Source organism: Chlorocebus sabaeus, chromosome 19 (genome assembly GCF_047675955.1).
Source record: "Chlorocebus sabaeus isolate Y175 chromosome 19, mChlSab1.0.hap1, whole genome shotgun sequence".
In the NCBI taxonomy this organism is placed as follows: Eukaryota; Metazoa; Chordata; class Mammalia; order Primates; family Cercopithecidae; genus Chlorocebus; species Chlorocebus sabaeus.
The window spans coordinates 14,174,579-14,195,365 of NC_132922.1; the positions used below are offsets into that span (position 1 = coordinate 14,174,579).

Below are 20,787 nucleotides of genomic sequence, written 5' to 3' on the forward strand. Positions count from 1 at the left end.
GAGCTATCTCTAGCTACGCCTTCCTCTAAGCCCCGGGAGCCCAGGAGAGCGCTCATTTTAGGATTTGGGAGAGGGGTAAAAAGAGGAAAGGCGGCCCCCGCTCTGCGCTGGCCTTGCTGCCCCGGGGAGGGAGGACTCTGGCCCGCGCCCCCCTCCTGGAGGGCGGCCCTGGGAGCCGGGGAGCGCGCGGAGCGGGCGGCGCAGGGAGCTGTCCGGTTCAGCACCACCCGTAATGCAGTAGGTGGGAGCGCCTCCGCGGGGGCCCAGCCGGCAGCGAGTGGGGGGCAGGCGCGCGGCCCACCCTGCAGCAAGACGCCGGCTCCCTCGTTTCCAGGAGCTTTGCAGATAGCGGGAGGGAAACCCGCCTCGATTCTCCGGGAGAAACCCCCTCTCTCCCCCACTTCGCCAACACTACCCCCGCCACCAACAACAATAAGCGCCACCGCCGCTCGTCCTGCCGCCGCCGCCGCCGCCGCCGCGCCTGCCCGCCCTGCCGCCGCCGCCGCCGCCGCTGCCCGGGCAAAACCATGGAAAGCGAGACCCCCGCACCTGTGCAGCTGAGCTCAAGGGCTTACAGAATACTGGGAAGTCTGGTCTGAAACGAAAGCGCCGAGACCCCCCAAGGAAGAGAACTGGCGAAGCAAAGGATTTTCATGGCGCAGGCCGCAGAGCCGAGAACGAAGACCGAAGGTTGCATCTCGGCTCTTACAATCTCTAACTGTCTAGGTCCCGACCATGAGAAATGGTGTTGAGAATTCGGCTGTTCCCTGGTTCACTGTGGAAGCCATCTCCAAATTAGCTATCACATATGGAAACTGGAGACCAGAATTTTAGAAAAAGAGATTAAGGCATCTCACTTGGGGGGGTGGGGGGTGTCTTTTTATTTTTTTCTTTTTTTTTTTTTAAAAAAAACACTGCAACTGGAACAGTTTCTGATCTCAAAAGGCAAGCCTCTTCCCGTGTGATCTTTATAATTTACACTCTTTTCCGTGAGCTTTCTTACCTCCCTTTTTTTATAACTCTCCATATTCTCTATTCATACATATATCCATTATATTAGTAGTGGAATAATTTTTATTTTTATTTATTTTTTTTTTTGGCTTTAGTACTTGCACCCTCACACACACTCTCCCGAGAACCAGAAGTCGGTTGGGTGTTTATATAATGAAGAATTATGGGGCTGTTTGATCGAGGTGTTCAAATGCTTTTAACCACCGTTGGTGCTTTCGCTGCCTTCAGCCTGATGACCATAGCTGTGGGAACCGACTATTGGCTCTACTCCAGAGGGGTTTGCAAGACCAAAAGTGTCAGTGAGAATGAAACCAGCAAAAAGAACGAGGAAGTTATGACCCATTCCGGATTATGGAGAACCTGCTGCCTAGAAGGTATTTGACTTCCCATCTCCTCCCCCCTCTCCACCCCACCCCTCCCTTTTCACTCCCCCCCCCACCCTCCTCCAAATAAGTCCCCTTTACATTCCACCATTTTCTTAGTTCACTCCTTCCACCACCGATCAAGGTTGGTTGGGTTAGTTTCAGAGGAAAAAAAAAATCAATAAGCAAAACCCATACTCTACTCCCTTGCCTCCACCACCCTCTTCCCCTCAAACATCCTCATTGGAATAATCTATGACATGGTGAAAACGACAAGAGATTGTCTTTAAAAAGTCAAAGGTGTTCTGCCTGCTTTGGAGTCATTAGGATTTACCATCCAATTTAGCATTGCCATCTATGAGAGGGTAAAATAATTGCTTCTGTCTATGCTGTTTCTCTTTTTGCAATGAAGAATTCAAAAATGCTCTTCCCTTTTCCCTCCTCTTCTCCTTACTCCCCAAAAGTCCTAGATGCATCACCATCTGCAAATCTCCCTATTTAAAAAAAAGAATATGTTGTTTCTAAGAATCCTTATGTGGTAAATCCTAATTATTCCAGGATCTCAAGCTGAGTTCAAGAGCATTTCGTAATGTCTATGAGCCACACAGATCGTTCGAGGTGGCTGGCTGCGTGTGTGTATTTGTGTGTTTTAACGTTTACAAAGTCTAAAAATACATACGTCTCTCACAGGAAACAAGCCCAAGTTCTAATAAACAGCAATTCACTTGCGGGTTAGGCTTCCACAGAGTGACATGTCTGTTAGCCAGAAGCTAGTAGAGTCAGCATTGCAGCCGGCTTGAGAATCAGACATTGTGCAGGCAGGCAGAGAGGGAGGGAGGCGAGGGCATGGGGAGGTTGAGGGGGTGTCAGCTGTTTGCCTTGATCTTGCGGAGTGTTGAGGCATGTGTGTCTGTGCTGTGAGCACAGGGGCCGCCACAGTGTAAAGGCTGGGGGATCAGGCTATGGATGAAGGCATATACTTCTGGGACACATTAATAAGCACAGAAAAAAACTCCTGTGGGTCATCCAACCTGCATTTGGCAACAGACTTTAATATGAGGGACTGCATTTGAATGGCTATATATGTCTGTGTGTGCAAGTCACCCGTAGAAAGACGAGCACAGAGAGATACATATGCTTCCGTGTGGGGGGAAAAAAGGCTTATGTGCTTTGCTTCTGATATGAACCAATACTGGAGGCCGTCTGAGGCAGCGTCGGGAAGCAGGGACCGCAGGATTGTTTGTTAAGCTCAACATGGGATGGTGATGCAAGGAGTTGAGACCAGGGGATGGGGGAGAAGAGAGAGAAATGGATGGGTGAGGGAGAAACTGATGTGGCCCCAGGGTCTAACCCAAACTGAGCAAAAGCCACTCTTTGGGAAATGATTACATCTGGGAAAGAGCACAAATCCCATGCCCCCCTCCCAACATTCTTGGTGCAAACGGTTGAGTGATGGCTGAACATGTTTTGAATAGCTAAGTGACTTCATTGAGCGATGGTCTATTTGACGCATACTGCATTTGGTGCCCTTTCTCAATCCAAACTGCTGCCTTTAACATATTCTGCAGAGGAGCTCTATGCTGAATACTATATGCTCTTCCCCAGCCAGAGAATCAATATCAAGAAATTAATAGGGACTGTTTTAAACACACGCACACACACACCCCCTCCTTAAAAAAATGAAAAGCCTTTCATACAGCTAGTCATTAACAGTGGGAAGACTTCCATTTAATTAAACATTTATGACAGACTTTTATTCCAAAAGAGAAGAAAAGCAAAGTGAATGAGGACCGCTTTAGGGAAATGATCATAGTGGCAATTTGCTTTCCTTGGATTTTAGTTAGATGGATGAAGGGAGATAGGTAGCCAAGAGACTAGAGGAGAGACAAGACATTGTTTTAGTGTAAATACACCCAGAAATGGGTGGGTTGGCATAAATATACTTTTCTAAATCTGCGTTTTATTTCCAAATTCTTAATATTGTGATCTTTTAAACATTGTGTAATTCCCGGAAGGCAAACAGACTAGAGGCAGTTTTATATCACCCATGCATTAAAAAGGCTTAAGTATTTTCATTAAAATTCCATCTGTTTGATGTCCACATCCCCAAATGTGCTGCCCACCCCCTTCAACTTTCTCTCCAAGCTGCACACTCCCTCTCTCCCTGAATCGTCTGTAAAGGGTTAGAATTGCAACACTTCCCAAGGATTGTGTGATGCGCACAGGCACTGTGGGTTGGGCCACACACCCCAGCGGGGCCTCGCTGCCCTGGGGCAGTATTGTGGGGCCCTGCCAGGCTCTCCTCAGGGATGATACTCCCTTTCCACTTGTAGCCATGGCCGGGGCAGGAAGGGCTGGAGCTCCGGGCCTGCTTTTGACCTGGCCTTTAATTTCCAAAGCCTCTGTCAACTGGAGCTTTGCAGGCCTGGGACCACCTTAGGAAGATGGGCCTTGGCCACTTAGCAAGTGGTTTGGAGACTGTAAGCCTCTTATTTTCAAAGACTGCACTGATCTCCAAAGGCTGTAAGTTCAGTTTTTTCTGGAAGTTGGCATAGACAGTCCTTGGGGGCTGGCAGTGTGCTTGCTTTTATGAGCACTCACGATGGGGTTGCTTTCTATGGAGATCAAGTTGTTAGTGCTTTGGGTTCCCTCAACTTGTGTTTCTTTGTGTGTGTGAAAAATTGGACTTTCAAAAAAGATCCCCCCACCCCCTACCCCTTAACCACTTGATCTGTATTTTCTGCCCAATCCGGAGAAATTGCAAACAGAATTCATGTCTTCTTTCTAAGATGCCGCTAATGACTCCAGATGAAAACCAACCCTGTCGTCCTCTGATCTCTTTTGCTCTCTGGTTTTCATTAGTGCTTTTTGTCTCCCGAGGTGATTATTTTCGTTCACCTCTTGATGAAAATAAGAATAGGAAAAAAAAGTCCTTGCCTCTAAGGCTGCTTTTGAAATTAACTAGTCTGCTGAAGAATGAGAACATGACCACCTGTTAGGGACAGGCACAGGGGGAGGGGGAGAAGGGCCAGGGGAAAAACCACCACCCTTATTTTCTCCCTCTGCAGACTGAAAAGTCTGTGTGTGTGAACTTGAAATCCCTAGCAGGCTGGTGTCCTTAGGGGGATTTGAGGAGCATGGGTGGGAGAGGACAGTGTGTATGTGGATACAGGTAGGTGGGAGTGATAGAAGTTCGTGAACTTTTCAAGAAAGCTGAATTAAGAATCTCTGCATGGAGAGATGAATTGGCTCAGAGAATTATGCTCAGAGAAGAAGAGTTCAATGAAATCTACAACAAGATGCTAAAACAGCTTGTTCAAGCAAGGTGTCTCGAGGCTGCCTGGTGACTTGCTGCTCAGGATATTAACCTCTGCTGTCACCTAAAGGAAACATCGTCTCCAGGGACAGCGAGAAATTCACTCTTGGTGCTCAGTCTCTCCTATGCCTTCCTCCCTTCTGTCCTGGCTCTGTGGCTCCCCCAAAGGATTTCCAGACCTGCAGAGGTCGAGCCAATAGCAGGCATAATGTGGTCTGTAGAGGAAGCAAACTCTGTGTTTTCTTTCCCGCTCTGTCCGTTTTGCCTTACTGTAAGGCAGAACAGAAATCTTACTCTCTGTCCAGGCTGTCAGATTCCCTCTGCTGAATATCTCAGCTCCTTATCCATCAGTGGCTTCTCCTGTCTTGCCTCCACCAGGATGCTTGCTCATGGGGGCTCTGCCAGTCACTCTACATCTTTGCTCTCTTTGAGCAAGAAGTATCTCAATGGTCCCAAATTGTCTTTTCCAAGTTCATGACGGCCTGCGAGGTGATACAGTGCTCCGCACTCAGCTCAGCCATGGATCTCTTATTCTGCAGAAATAGAAAAAGGATGCATCTTTTATTTTAGGAAAGCCAATAGCCTTTCCCAGACACGCTTGCCTTCTAGCCCAGGTGGGCTGAATCTGGAAGGTACTAACAGATCTTCACACTGTGCAAGTATTGCTCCATAATTCCCAAGATAATTTGACTTTCTTTAGGTACTTTGGACACAGGAAGTGCAGAAGAAATATTTATCAATGGATTGATGCAGAAATTCTTAAAATTACCGAGATGAATGCAAACATCATAAGGACATGTGACAACCAAGTGATCGAAAGAGAGAGAAAGAGGGAGGAGAGTGGGGAGAAAGGGAGAAGGAGAGAGGGAGAGAAGGGGGTGCAGAAGTCAGAATGATTTGTTTGTTCTTCCTGGAACTTCTTTTTTTATAAGAATAATAATGAGTCATGAATTCACTATTATAAGATAAGTGAATTCAAAAGGAGTCAGTCATTGAGGTTGCACAGCTCCTAATTGGCTATAGTGAAGGCAAATTACTCAAGCAAAGGTAAAGAAAAATGATCCATGCACACAGCCTCTATAGGAAAGAAAAAAAAATAATCAATTGATTTTCTTCCCTTTTCTGCTTTTAAAGTATACCAAAGTTCAGCGTGAAATCAATATTCCCTAGAACAGACACCTCTGAGCAGAGACGAGGCCTTAGAATGGCCCACCCCTGCTTAGCTCCAGTAGAACCTTCTACTCTTTCACAAACCTCCCATCCAATTCAAAGAACCCTGACAACTTTCCCTCAGGCTTGGGTTCTAATCAGCAGCTTTTCCATACAGCGAGGCCTAGCATTCCTAGCCATTCTCACCGTGTTAGCCAAACCTGACTCCTCTACCTGGAGTCCTGGTCAGTTCACACCACACTGCCTGCCCTTGCTTCCCCTTTCCGGGTGAGCTGAATGAGGCTCACAGGAGTAAAGAACACACCAAAGTTGAGTGGCAGGCAGTGGCTGAGCCAGAACTTGAATCCAGGTTCCTTATGACTCATCGAGCTACATTGTCCCCCTATCCCGTGCACTCTGAAAGCCTCCAGAGGGCTCTGGGCAGTAGACCCGAGCCAAGGTGGCCTCCCACTTATATTCACTAACAAGCACTGTTCTATCCAGTCTGCTTTTTGTTGAGCATCCCTCACTGAGCAGTCAACCTGAGCATCTCAGGAAGAATGAGTCCCAACCCCGTCACTCCTCTGCATACCCCTCCCTCCTAGCTGCCATCTTGAGCCGCTTTGCACCTTTCAGGGTGACAACGACTGTGCCCTGGTCCACACCGCCTGTGAGCTGAGTAGCTGAGTCTAAGGAAATGCAGCAGTCAATTTCTAACCCCGAACTTCAGGCCACACTCACCATGTGCCTCTTTATTTTGTCCTTTCATTTCGGAGATGTCCTCAGTGTAAATGATCTGTGAGTTTATGTTTTCAAGCATTTTCAGAAAATAGCAAATTTACGTCCTATGTAACTCACCGAAGTTTTCAGATGAAGTTTTTGTGGTCTCGTTGAAAGAACTGATGCCACACAGACCTGGGTTTGCTTCCTGCACTGCAGCCTTGTGTGATCTGGGGCAAGTTACTCAACCCCTCTAACCCTCAAATTCCTTATCTGGAAAAAAAAAGAGGCATAATCTCCTCCTCAAAGGGCAGTTGCTGGCTTAGGGATTAAATGAGTGGATGTCTGTCCTCCCTTTTCTCAGACCACCTTATTTGAAATTGCAATCAGCAATCTCCACCTACACTCCTCATCCATCCCCCTTTGCTGTTTCATTTTTACAGAGTATTTACTGCCTTGTAGCATGCTCTGTCCTCTACTCATTATATGTGGTGTCTGTCTCTCACCACTAGACTGTCAGCTCCATGAGGGCAGGGATTTTCATCTGTTCTGCTCATTGCTGTGCCCACAGCAATCATGACAGTGCAAGAAGTCAATCTACCTTGTTAATAAATGAACCCATGACTACTGCCTGCTACAGTGTGGGTGTTCAGAAAGGGTGGTCCCTCCATACTGCCAAAGCATTATTTTTTTTTAACATTCTAAAAAATAAATAATGAACTCAATACAGAGGAAGGAGTGAGAGGAAAGAGGGAGAGATAGAAGGAGGGAGAGAGAGATGGAGAGAAAGAGAGAGAGAGAGAAAGACTGAATGCATAACGGACAATAATAAAAAAGATAATGGAAACAAAAAGTGCTTGGAGAGAAAATAAATGCCTGCTAAGGAAGTGCCAGGGGTGCAAGTCCTCTAAATAGATCCTGGCCACACCTTCCTCCCTCCACACCATCTAAAGTGTCTGTCACAGATCCTGGGGGAGAGCTTCCCTTGAGTGCTCACTTTCAGGTCGAGAGGAGGAGAAGATATAGATCCAGTCTGATAATGCAAGAAATATGTTATCAAAATGTAATGTCTCCTTTTAACCTCAAATATAAGTATTTTGGTCAAAAACCCATATTCAAATGCAATAGGCATTGTAAGTTTCCAGGTTAGCTCACAGCCAGAGATGGGGCAATTCCTTCACTCATTTATTTTATTGGTGAAATCTTTCATGAGCCCCTATAAAGCGTCAAGCACTAGGCCAGGAGATGAGGACATCATAGGAAGCAGCGTCCTTCAGGGTCACTGACCTTGGTGAACTCCAATTCACATCATTTGAATCCCAATTCACATAATCTCACATATATATAAATTACAGCTCTGATAAGCGCTATTCGCAGGAGATGCATGAGACGTGAGCTCACAATACTGGGATTGTAGCTAACCAGGGAAGGCTTCCCTGAGGAGGTGAGATGGGAGTGAAGATCTGAAGGATGAATAGGAGTTAACCCAGGTGAAGAGAGGAAGAAAGCACGTTCCAGGTTGGAGGGCGGCATGTCCAGAGGTGGGTGAGGAAGGAACGAGACTAGTACCGAGAGAATGCCAGGGTGGATAGGAAACTGAGAGGGGTGGGGGGTGGGGGAGTAGCAGGGAGGTGATGCTGGATGGGGCAGGAGGGGCAAGTGGAAGTGGTCAGGACCTAAAGTGCTTTGTTAGTCTTATTAAAGCGTCGCATTCTGTTGTTTTTTGGCTTCTCGCTTATAAGCTGTATGCCCTTGGGTTAGTCGATTCTGTCTCTGTGACTTATACTTACTTTACAGAATGGGGATAAAAATACCTGCCTTTATAGTTGTTGTAAGGATTGGAACAGCTGTTCCCTTTTTTTTTTCTTTTCTTTCTTTCTGCCTTTTTTTTTTTTTTTTTTTTTTTTTGAGAGTGCAGTGACACAATCCTAGCTCACTGCAGCCTTGAACTCCAGGGCTGAAGTGATTCTCCTGCCCCAGTCTTTGGAGTAGCTGAGATGACAGGCACAAGTCACCACACCTGGCTCATTTTTTTTCTTCTTCTTTTTTTGAGATGGAGTCTCGCTCTGTTGCCCAGGCTAGAGTGCAATGGCGTGATCTCCACTCACTGCAAGCTCCGCCTCCTGGGTTCACGCCATGCTCCTGCCTCAGCCTCCCAAGTAGCTGGGACCACAGGAGCCCGCCACCACGCCCAGCTATTTTTCTTTTTCTTTTTTTTTTTTTTTTTTTTTTTTGTATTTTTAGTAGAGACGGGGTTTCACAGTGTTCGTCATGTTGGTCTCGATCTCCTGATCTTGTGATCCACCCAACTCGGCCTCCCAAAGTGCTGGGATTACAGGCGTGAGCCACCGCGTCCGACCCCACACCTGGCTCATTTTTAAGTTTCTTCTAGAGATTGGGTGTCACTATGTTGGACAGGCTGGTCTCAAACTCCTGACCTCAAGTGATCCTCCGACCTCGACCTCCCAAAGTGCTGGGATTACAGGCGTGAGCCACCGTGCCCGGCTGCTTTCCTTCTTTGCCATGCTGCTTTTGCTTCCACACCGATCTGAATACAGTGGTTTCTTAGGCTTCTCAACTACCCATGAAAGTTCAGAGAAGGGTGAAAATAGACTCAAATAACTTTCAATCAACTAAATTTTAAAATGTGTTGATAGTGGATGCCTACCCTGTGTGAAACTTAGGTAGGCAGTCGTGAACAAATTCCTAACCCTGCTTCCAAGACCCTCCAGGGGAGGCCTAGCAGGGACCCTAAAGAAAAGGAACCTTGCAAAACAGTGCTGTTTCATCCTAGACATTTGAGACAGCCCTATAGCCTAGTGCCACCTCTTCTTATTACCCTCCCACAAATTCAGAGAGATTCTTGGCATCTTTTACAATCAGTTAGGATTATTGAGGATTTCAGCAGCAATTTGAATGAGGCTCAGTTATAACACCAGACTTTTTGAAAATAGGAATAAGAGAGATGTTAACTGTGCTCCCCAATGCTAGGAAATGCATGTCACCAGCTGTGGGATTGCTGGTGAACTGCGACAGCCTAGCCAGCCCCCAGTCCTTTCTCCTGGGTACATAAAAGGCTTTATTCTCCCAGTTCCGTATTCGCTCAGTTCTAAGACACAGCTAATTGTAAAATGACCTATCTACCAAAAAACAGCCTTCAGGGCAGAGGGCGACAAATTTAATGTTCCACATTAATTATAAAATACACTCTAATTTCAAAAATCTTGCAACTTAAAATACATGCCTTAGAATCAAAAGAAGACGGTCAGCTATCTTGCTAGCAGGAAGAAACGTAGGCAGGGTGCTAAGAGAGCCCAGAGGATTTCTCCAGCATGCAGCTGGTGCCTGCCCCGTGACTCAGGAAGCAGCATAGAGCAGCATGTGGCCTTACTAGCAACTTGCTTGAGGAGGAAAAGGGTGATGGTTGCTCTTTTCCAACAACTGTTCCCGAGTTTTTGCCAGGTACTGTGTGGGACTCTAGGATAGAGTTGAAAGACTCAATCTCTGCCCTCAAGGAATTTAGTCTAGTAGAGGAGATACCCCAGTGAACAGACGATGATAACTGCAGAGCATGAAATGTACATACAGGGGATTCTGGGAGCACAGGGATTGGGGAGGAAGGGATGCCAGAGAGGACTGAGTTCTCAAGGATGCAAAGTATGGGTGAGCAAGCTAAGGAAAGAAAGAGTACTTCAGACAGCAGGAACAGCATGTGCAGAAACAGATGCCCATGTGTTGGGCATTGGCAATGCCAATGGTCCCATGGAAGGTAGAAAGCAGAGAGGGATGAGGCTGGAAGGCAGCAGAGATAAGACCCCAAAGGCACAGAAATGCCTCACAGAGACATTTGTGTTTCAGCATGAAAGAAAAGGGAGGCCCAGAAAGGTAGGAAGCCAGGTAGGATCGTCACAACTGGCTTTTCCACTGTCTAGGTCACTGGTTGTTGAGGGCTTAGTGGACGGGATGAGGAGTGGGTCAGGCTGGTGAGACTTGCTGAGCAGGTGACAAGGTGGTTGCAGTGACCAGGTGACTTGCACTAAGTTAGACGTAGTAAACAGAGAGTAAAGGGGAGAAGGGAGATTGTAAGTGATGTACAATAGAGAGACGTCCTGTCCCCCCTTCTCTTCTCACTTCCCAGCATAACAAGCATGACTGAACACATACTATGTGCTAGGCCCTGCCATTACAAATATGTGGCTACAGAAAGCCTCTATTCAAATATCACCTTCTCAAGGAGACTTCCTGACCACCCTGTCTACAGTAGCCCCCCCAGTCCTGTCCCCCTCTTTAACATTATTTTCCTTTTTTTTTAGACAGAGTCTCACTCTGTTGCCCAGGCTGGAATGTAATGGTGCAATCTCGGCTCACTGCAGCCTCCGTCTCCTGGGTTCAAGCGATTCTTGTGCCTCAGCCTCCCAAGTAGCTGGGATTACAGGTGCATGCCACCATGCTTATCTAATTTTTGTATTTTTAGCAGAGATGGGGTTTTGTCATGTTGGCTCGTCTGGTCTTGAACTCCTGACCTCAGGTGAGCCACCCACCTTGGCCTCCCAAAGTGCTGGGATTACAGGCATGAGCCACTGCGCCTGGCTTCTTTTTTAACTTTCTGTTTTTATTTTTTTAGCACATACATGTTTCTGACCTGAGTCCCCCTGTAAGACTGGAAGCCCCATGAAGGCAGGGACCATGTCTGCCTTGTCCATCGCCATCTCCCCAAAGTCTTGTCTAATGTCTGGCACTAAGAAAGTGCTTGGGAGCTAGGTGTCAAATGAACGAATAAAGAGATGGGGCCTGGCCTCAGGGAGTTGCCCACCTAGTGAAGGAGATGGGCTTTTAAACAAAAACTCCAGGCATCCATTGACCAGTCTTTTCTCCTAAGCTTGGCTGAAACCACATGCTGAAAAACCCTTGATAACAAGCAGGTGTTTCCCCTGCAACCTGGGAGGTCCTCTGGGGTGCCTCCTGGGCCCCAGCTTTGCCATAAAAGCTGATAAGTCACTGCCTGCTGGAAAGCAGTCATCTTTTCTCTCGATTGCAATCCTTGTTAGTTACCTCCGGGCCCAGAGGCACTTACTTAGCAGCCCTGGGTTTGCCTTTGCAGAGTGCCGTCCCACTATTGACATATTCATTCACCATATTCATTCACTCTCTCCTGAACTTCTTTGACCTTGGGTAGCCTTCCTTCTGCTAACAAGCATGCCAAGGATCAGGTACAAGATCCCAGGTGCACGGTTGCTGGAGCCTCGTTGTACGAAGAATCCACCCCTTGTTTTGCCACCCCCTCCATCATGCAACTTCAATGCCCCAGTGCCAGCCTCTCTGACCTTGCACTAGGCAAAACTCACTGGAGACCAGCCACTGCCAACCCCTAGACCAATTCTTATCCCAGTTTTGCCCCATGGCTCTCCTCCTTCATTTTCTCTGCTTAAGGGATGTATGCACTCTTTTCTATCATATTTCCCCCCAACCTGGATCTCTCTATCTCTGATGAGGGACACATTTTATCCTTTCTCCTTCCTGAATTTTCCCTAGTGTTGATAGCGCTTGTCTCCAGTTTTCCTCCACCACGTTTGCAGAGTAGGTAATCCTGCAAAACAACTGTTCTGCCGTAACTTCAGTACTAATACTAACAACAATAATAATAGGTAGTCATTCACTGAGTGTTTCCTTTGTGCTAAGCACTGTTTTAGATGCTCTCCAGAGGCTCTTATTTAATCTTCACAATTCTGAAGATATGTGCTGTGATACCCATTAACTCCATCTTAAGAGGCTCAGAGATGTTAAGTAACTTGCCCCAGGTCACACAGCAAATGGCAAAGCTGGGATTCCAACCCAAGCCTGTCCAACCTCAAAACCTGTGCACCGCCTTCTATGACACTAATTATATCTTTCATTTTCCGTTGGCCCCCAAGTCTATAAATAAATTTCTTTCAGATGTTGAGGGCAATGCTGAACAGAAAGGCTGTTTGTACTCCCTTGCATGATGAAGTCTTCAGCATTTTGAGCTTAGATTAGGATATGCTCCTTACCCAGGGCAGAGTGGGGAAAAGGTAAGGGACTGCCAGATTTCCTCACGGCTTTGAAAACAGAAGGTCCTTCAAAATGCAAGGACATCGGTCTCCTTGCAGTTTGTGAAGGCGGAGAAGTGAATACAGATACTCCCTCTCCCCTGCCTTCTGCCAAAAGGCCCCTATCCCAGCCACATCCTACTTTATCTCCAGGACTTAGTGAAGTTGTCACCTCTCTCTGCTCCCTCCCACCTGGGGTCAGCTCCCTCCAGATCCCAGCATCTAATACCTTTTATGTTGCTTGCTTCCATTCCTGTGTCTTCCTCTAGATCATGAGTTCCCTCATCTATTTCTTCAACAAAATTTACCAAGTTACTACCATGTGTGAATAAGCATGAAGTGTTTAGGGGACCACTTGAGGTTTATACTATTGTGGGAGAACCAGGTACGGGAGAGGAGGTAGGGGAAGGTGTTAGTAACGAGGGATGAGATTGAGCAGAGACCTCATCACAGAGGGATGATTATATGGTGAGATTGCTCAGCATTTGCTGAATGAATGAGTGAGTGAATACAGAAAAAAGCTTGACATGTGGGATTATGATGCATATTTAATCTCAGATTTTTCCCATCATCGTCATCATTGTTATAAAGATGCAATTCTCTCCCAGCCAGGCCTGGAGTTCATGTCAGTTCACATCTGACAGCCTGGGTTCAAATCCCACCCCTGTCACTTATGAGCTATGCTCCCTTGGACAAGGAATATAGCCTAAGTCTATTTTTCACGTGTAAAACGGGGATAATCATTGTGTCTCCCTCCCGAATTGCTTGTGAAATTTTGGTGGGACGCTCCACATAGAGTGCTTACCGAGGCGCCGGCACACAGCCAGCATTTGACAAATGTCGGGTGCTGTCATTACCAGTGGTGTGTTTATTATTTATGATGCTAGCAGTTGATTGGCAAGCGAGCTGTGCTTGGCCCTCAAATGTTCTACATATTGAAAACTTTCCCATAAAAATCCACATTTTTGGTTCCCTTGGGGAAAAAAAAAAAAAAAAAACAAGATTTGTGTAACCCTGGGCCCTATCCCTGCTTGGCAGCCATCAGCAAGATCTGGGCAGCAGATGTCTCTTCCGTGCGGCAGGTGCCTTGCACTTCCCCCCAAGTCCCCACCGCTCCCGAGTGTCTTACGTGGCTTACATGGCTGCTCCGCTCCACCGTGCGTGGCCGTCGCCTGGCCTCTGTAGGCGTCCAAGTTTGCAAATCCTCCTCTACGCCTGTGGCAAATTAGAGGTAGAGTCTTCGTCTTTTGACAGCTGAAGACAGAACTAAAACGACACCAGCGCAGACAGGGTGTAGCAGCTCACACAGACAGAGGGAAGAAGAAAGCCATGCATCTGTAAATAAATGCATCAATATCCCACATTCCTGAGCAGGGCCTGCTGATAAGATTCAGGTGGAAGGCTAGCCTCATCTACTCCCTTTTAAAGAACCTCCCCAGGGTGAGTTGTTGCTTTTAAAGAGAGAGATGCTCACCCATTTTAGGCCACCTTGGCAGCTTCCCTTTCAGAGGCTGACATTTTCTGACCTTGACCCCAGTTCGGGAAGCACACCCCGTTGTGGTGACCAGCCACGTGGCATGTTTTATTCAATAACTGAGTGCCAGGTGCCAGGGCGACAGGCCACGCTGTTGGTGCTGGCTGCAGAGAGATGGGAGGGAGACCTGCTGCGGGACGGAGAGATTTACTACTTCTCATTTCTACCTTGGAAGGTTTCATGGAGAAGAGAGAAATTTTCGTTTTCTGGAGAGGAAAAATTGCCCAGTAATTGCCCAGAAAGAATATTAACTTAAAGACCTGTCGTTGGAATCTCAGAGAACGGTCAGACCTGATTTAACTTGATAATTTTTGAATGTTTAATGTAAGCCAGGCTCTGTGCTAGTTCACAGATCACAGAAGCAAATCAGCTGCCGAAGGGAGTCTGCCCTTCCTCTTCCCCGTCTCTCTTGCCGATTTTAATTTCTTTGTTGGATTTTACGCTCTCTGAATTTGTTTGTCTACTGTATGTATTATTTCTAATTGGAATGTGAGTTCCATGAGACCAGGGTCCTTGTCTGTCTTATTGACTTGCCATAGCCCAGGGACTGAGAGCAGTGCCTGGCCCACAGTAGGTGCTTAGTAAATGTTTTTTGGGTGAAAGAAGACACGCCCCTGCTCTGAAGGAGACCAAAGCCTAGAAGAGACAGGCAGACACCAAAACCATTACCAGTGAGCTCAGGGACTCGATGAAGGCACAAGTAAAGGGGAGAAAAGAGAGCAACTTTATTTGAGGAGGTCAGGAAAGAGGTCCTAAAGGCTGGGCCCTCTGCAGTGGGTTCTGCAGGATGAATAGGAGTTCACCAACAGTAGAACAAAGGAGATAGGCCCAAAGCAGATGAAGAAAATGGAATCACCCAAGTCTGTTCCCAAAAGGATGAGGTTAAGGAGAGAGCAGAGCACTTGGTCTAGAGCAGCACCTTCAAATTTTAATGTGTACACAGATCACCTGGGGATCTTGCTGAAATGCAGATACTGATCTGGGGCTCCAGGTGGGCGCTGAGACTCCGTTTCTCGTGCCCAGGTGAGGTTGATGCCACAGGTCTGCAGACCACAGTTTGAGATGCAAGGTTTCAGAGCATGACCAGCGGGTTCTGGTAGACAAGGATCTAAATCCCACCCCTGCCACTGGCGGGCTGGGCCTGTTTCTTTGCCTCTTCCATGAGGATAACCACCTTCTTCCCAGGCACCAAATAAATTCAGAGTGCACAGATCTGGGAAAGTTCAGTCCCAGCACCTCTATCAGTCCATTTCATTTCAGCTACTTTTTTTCTTTTTTCTTTTTTTTTTTTTTTTTTTTTTTGACAGGGTCTCACTCTGTCACCCAGGCTGTAATGCAGTGGTACAATCATGGGTCACTGCAGCCTCAAACTGCTGGGTTCCAGCGATCCTCCTACCTCAGCCTCATGAGTAGCTGGGACTACAGGTGTGCACTACGACACTGAGCTATTTTTTTTTTTTTTTTTTAAGAGATGGGACCTTGCTATGTTGTCAAGCCTGGTCTCAAATTGCTGGGCTCAATCGATCCTCTCACTTCAATCTCCCAAAGTGCTGGGATTACAAGGCGTGAGCCACTGCACCCACCCCATTTCAGCTAATATTATCATTTAAGGTTAAAGGAGGTGACCAGAGGTATAAGAAGAAACAGTGATTTTCCCCGAGAGCTACTGTTTGAAAGTCTCCTGTGTGCTGGGCCTTGGGCTAAGGACCATGTGTCTGTCACCTTCCCTAGCTGCATGGCACTCTATAACATGGGTGTTAGGATTCTCATTTTACCCATGAGGCAACAGTGGGAGTGTATGTTTCCTATTGCTGCTGTAATAAATTACATGAACTTAGTGCTTAAAACAACAAAAACCTATTATCTGACGGTTCTGGATGTTGGAAGTCTAACCTGGGTCTCACTGGGCTAGAATCAAAGTGTGGGCAGGGCTGTGTCCCTTCCGCAGGGCCTTGGAAGAATCTACTTGCTGGCCATTTCTAGTTCCTAGAGGCCGCCTCCTTCCCTGGCCTGTAGCCGCTTCCTCTATCCTCAAAGCCACAGTCGTTGAACAGAGTCCTTCTCGTGATTCTCCTGCTTCCCCCCTCACACCTAAGGGCCCTGGGGATTACCACGTGCCCGCCCAGATAATCCAGGATAATCTTCCTCTCTTACAGTCCGCTGATTAGCAGCCTTAATTCCATCTGCAACCTTAATCCCTTTTCCCATGCAATGTGGTGCGCTCACAGGTTACAGGAATTGGGATGTGGGCATCTTTGGGAGGCTGCTATTCTGCCAACCACAGGGAATGACTACCCAAAGAACTCCCCTAATGCTACAAGCTCAGAACAGCACACCTGGAAAAGACTTTAGAGCTTGTACCAGGAAGGATTCAATTTGACCATAAGTCACAGAAAAATAAAACTAACAGTGGTTTAAAGAAGACAAAGAGTTTGTTCACAACCTAGTGTCACAACCTTGGAATAGTACACCTGGAAGAGATTTTTAGAGATTGTATCAAGAAGGATTAGATCTGATGATAAGTAACAGAAAAATAAAATTAGCGGTGGCTTAAACAAAGCACGAAGTTTCTTTCTTTCAAGTAAACAAATCTGGGGGTGTAAAGTACAAGGCTGGTCTGGAGGCTCCACAAACCGGTTAAAAATGCAGACCCCTGCCTGCTCCCCACTCCATCATCCCCACAGTGGGCCCTTCAACCTCACAGTCAAGTAGGGCTGCCAGAGCTCCAGCCACTGCCTTCACATCCCATGGATCAAGGTGGAGGATGGCACAAAAAGACAAGGGCAAAGGGCACCTGTCACCTGGCTCCTAAGGAGGCTTCCTGGAAGGTATCACACAACATTTTTGCCTTAGCTTCACTGGGCAGAAGTTTGCTACATGACCATACATTAGCTATAGGGAAATCTGGAAAAGATAACCTTTATTCTAGGCGGCCACATGCCTGGAGGAAAACTCGAGTTTCTGTTGCTATGGGAAAAGGAGAGAGGGAAGTTAACTAGCGGCGACTCCACAGGGCTTATCTAGTCCAAATCCTCACCTTGACTTTGAAGAACATGAGGCCCAAAAAGGAAGGGACTTGGTTATGCTACAGAGTCCGTAAGTGGCAGTGCAGGGACTAGAACCCGTGTGCCCGGGTCCCAGGCAGCAAGCAGTGTGGGGTCTCCAGCACCCGACAGGGTGCCTAGCACGTAGTAGCAGCTCACTCATAATTGTGAGATGGAAGGCACTGTGGCATTCTACCACCGCAACATTCCCTCTGGGACACAGTCCCTGCTGCTACCTCTCTGAAGGTGGATAAAATGCCTACCTCTGGGAGGCAGGACCATTGCGAGCCTGTGTCTGTTTATCCGCCTTCCTCCCCATTACATCCCGGCTGCTACCCTTAGGGGAGCTCTGGGCTCCCCTATCTGTCCCACAAAGTCTTCAAATCCAACGGCCCTTACGCATGGAAGAGCAGCAGGATTTGGCCAAAGAGAAGCCTGAAACAGCACCGAGGAAGGGAGGTTTTTCCTTCTTCTGGACTTGCTCTATGACAGGGTCATCTGCTTAGAGATGCGCCTTTATATCTGGGGAGGGTTGTGGCAACGAGCTGTTGCTGTTATCTCGGTATGCCTTGGTGTCCGTTTTGACATAGTGAAGGGATTAGACAGGGGCCCATCCATGCCAGGAGTGGTGGCCACTCTCCCCTTTCTCCTGCTGGCCTCAAAGCCAAAGGGCTCCACCCTCAGACATTTGCAGCCTCTGCCAGTTCAGATGCCAGCAAAGATGCAGACACTTTCTTATGCTTCTCTGTTTTCAAGTCTCTGTCTCCTCAACCAGGTGGTAAAGCCCTTGAGACAGGGATGGTGTCACATTTACCTCTGTGACCGGCTGCCCGGCACAGTGCCTGGCACACCTCACACTCTTGGTGAATAAATGGGGATAGTACAATCAGTAGGAATTAAATAGCTAAGGCAGGGTCTGGCACATAGTAGGATCTCAGCAAAAATAATGATAGTAATTATGAACAAAAGAAGAAAAGGAGAAAGGATGGAAAGATGGACGGAGGAAGGGAGGAACACATTAGTTTGTGCCTTGGCTTCCACTGGAATCAGCCGCTTCTAGGGTAGGCGGCTCTCCCAGCCTCAGTGCGGGAGCAGCGGAATCCTTCCCCTGAGAACTGAGTTCACAGAAGAACATAAGAACCCGGCCGGAAAGGTCTGTTTCAAAGGGCCTGTCCTCCGGCTTGAGAACATTGTGCCTCTGGGGCTTCCCAATGGGCCTCGGCAGCTGAGGTGCCTGACACCAGGGTTACCAGGACGTGGCCAGAGGCAGAACACATGGTGTGGGTGAGGTGGGGGCAGAGCAATGGGGGTAAATGAAGCCAGCTGCCACCCCGGGTCTAAGTCAGTGGCTTTGCAGACCACAAGAGGACGGGAGCCAGAGGTGGGTTGGTGGAAAGGATGATGGTGGGCAGAAGCTCAGCATAGCGAGGTGGCACAGGGTGGGGAGAGAGCGTGAGAAGGCTGACAGAGGCCCCCGGGAGAGATGGAAGCCGCCTGGGCGCGGGCGGGCCCCTCTCAGAGCAGATGGAATGCTGGAGCCCAGAGGGTCCACGACAGTTGGTCAGAACGAAGAGGAACAGCAGCAGGATGCAGAGAGAGGCCTGCCCGCCCCCAGGCTGGGAGAGACACCCCTGCCGCCCCCAGAAACGCTGCCCAGGGAGAGCTCTGTGAGACACAGAGAACACAGAGAAACCAGGCGGGGCATGGATATTTGTGGACTAAGTGACGAGAGGAAGCCACAAAGCTTGTGGCTGGAGCCTAGGCTAAAATTGCAGGCCAGAGCCTCAGACGGCAGGACCACACACCACCGCAGCCCAGGACCAATAGATTTTCCCTAGAACCCAACCACTTCCTGCCCTACTTTCTTCCCAGCTTGATTGGGCAGCGTGATCCAGCAGAAAGAGCCCGATTTGAGCATCACACAGGCCTGGGTTTGAATCCTGACTCGCTCTGCCGCCTCGGGCGGGGCGCTTCACCTCTCTGAACCACCATTTCCTGTCCGCCACACACACGCACAAAAACAGAAATAAAAATGCTTCTCAAGCAGTGTGTTATAAAAATTAAAATAAAATCTGTATAAAGGACTTGCGTACCGAGTGGAGGCTCAAAAGATAGTGCTGTTATTTTACATCAAAAGAGAGTGCTGTTGTTTTAAATCCACCACCCATACTGTTATTAATCAAACACATATCTTTTTTTACTTTTTTTTTTTTTGAGACAGGGTCTCGCTCTATTGCCCAGACTGGAGTGCAGTGGCACAATCTTGGCTCACTGCAGCCTTGACCTACTGGGCTGAAGGGATCCTATTACTTGAGCCTCCTGGGGAGCTGAGACTACAGGGGTTCACCATCACACTGGCTAATTTTTTTTGTATTTTTGTAGAGATGGGGTTTCGCCACACTACCCAGGCTGGTCTCGAACTCCTGAGCTCAATAGATCCACCCACCTCGGCCTCCCAAATTTTGGGGATTACAGGTGTGAGCTACTGCACATAGCCTCAAACGCGTATCTTTAAATCGATCCCCTGTTTAAATCGAGCCTCATCCTAAGCAATAGTATCCAAGAAACCACTGGTTCGATTCACTAGTTATATTTTTAACATGCCTTCAAAATACTCAGCTTAAACCTATTTAAGTGTTCATCCCTATACCGCCTAAATTCATCTCAGATACCACAATGGCCCACCATTCACTTTGCAAAAGCGTTGTTCCTACTGATAAAGCATGTTTGAAAGACGTGGAGAGATGGGTGGCTCTTCAGCTCCATTGCTTATCAGCTTTTTTCTTTAGGTGATAAAAGAGACACTGGCATAGAATGTGAAAAGAAGGTCAGAGGCCAACTCACAGAAGTCGCCTGGAATCCAAGGGCCTTTCTGAGGCGTCGGGAGCACTTGGTTCTTAGTTACAATTTGACCCATTCCTCCATCTAGAAAGGATGGTGGTGTGGATGATAGCCGGGGGGCGGGGACGGGGGAGAGAGAGAGAGAGAGAAAGAGAGAGAGATGCTGCCTCCCTTGTTGACATACCGATTTGTACTAGAGGATTTTCCCTTTGGTTTCCTCCAGGGTGTTCAGGAGATGCCCCCTCTCAAGACACCATCAGAACAAGAGGAATTAGCTCCCCCTGTCAATCAGCAGGGAAGGAATTTCTTTCTCCACCCTAGAGCCTTCCAAGCATAGGATTTACCTCTGGTAGGAAGAGGTGCTCGCTTGGAGGAAGCTGTGAGATTTCTGCGTAATGATCATACCTGGGTGTGAGAGGAAAGGCAGTTTTGTCGTAACAGGAATGACTGTCTCCCATAACAATAAGGACAAAAAGGATTTGGGGTATATAGGAAGGGATGGGATAAGGTTTGAGGAACCCAGGTGCTGGGTAAGAGAGAATGCAGGCATTTCCTTCCTGACTCTTAGTCCTGACTCAATCTCTTAGATCCAAGGACTTCATCCACCATCATCTAATCCTGAAGTATTGCACTTTGACCCAAGAGTGTTTATTTGGGAGATCCAGCACTGTCTTGTTAGACCCTAAACTGCTGAGAAGAGGCATAGCTACTTCTTATACAGTTGAATGAATTAACACATGGT

The 20,787-nt window shown here is 47.7% G+C and overlaps 1 protein-coding gene across 1 annotated transcript in view; it reads left to right on the forward strand.

The window, feature by feature from the left end:
• Nucleotides 1–384: 384 nt before the first annotated feature.
• CACNG2 (calcium voltage-gated channel auxiliary subunit gamma 2) overlaps nt 385–20,787 on the forward strand; it is a 141,610-nt gene continuing 121,207 nt past the window's right edge. The window contains exon 1 of the mRNA XM_007975652.3: nt 385–1,385. Within this exon, the coding sequence (XP_007973843.1) occupies nt 1,175–1,385 (211 nt within the window). The 5' untranslated portion in view covers nt 385–1,174. The remainder of the gene's footprint in view (nt 1,386–20,787) is intronic.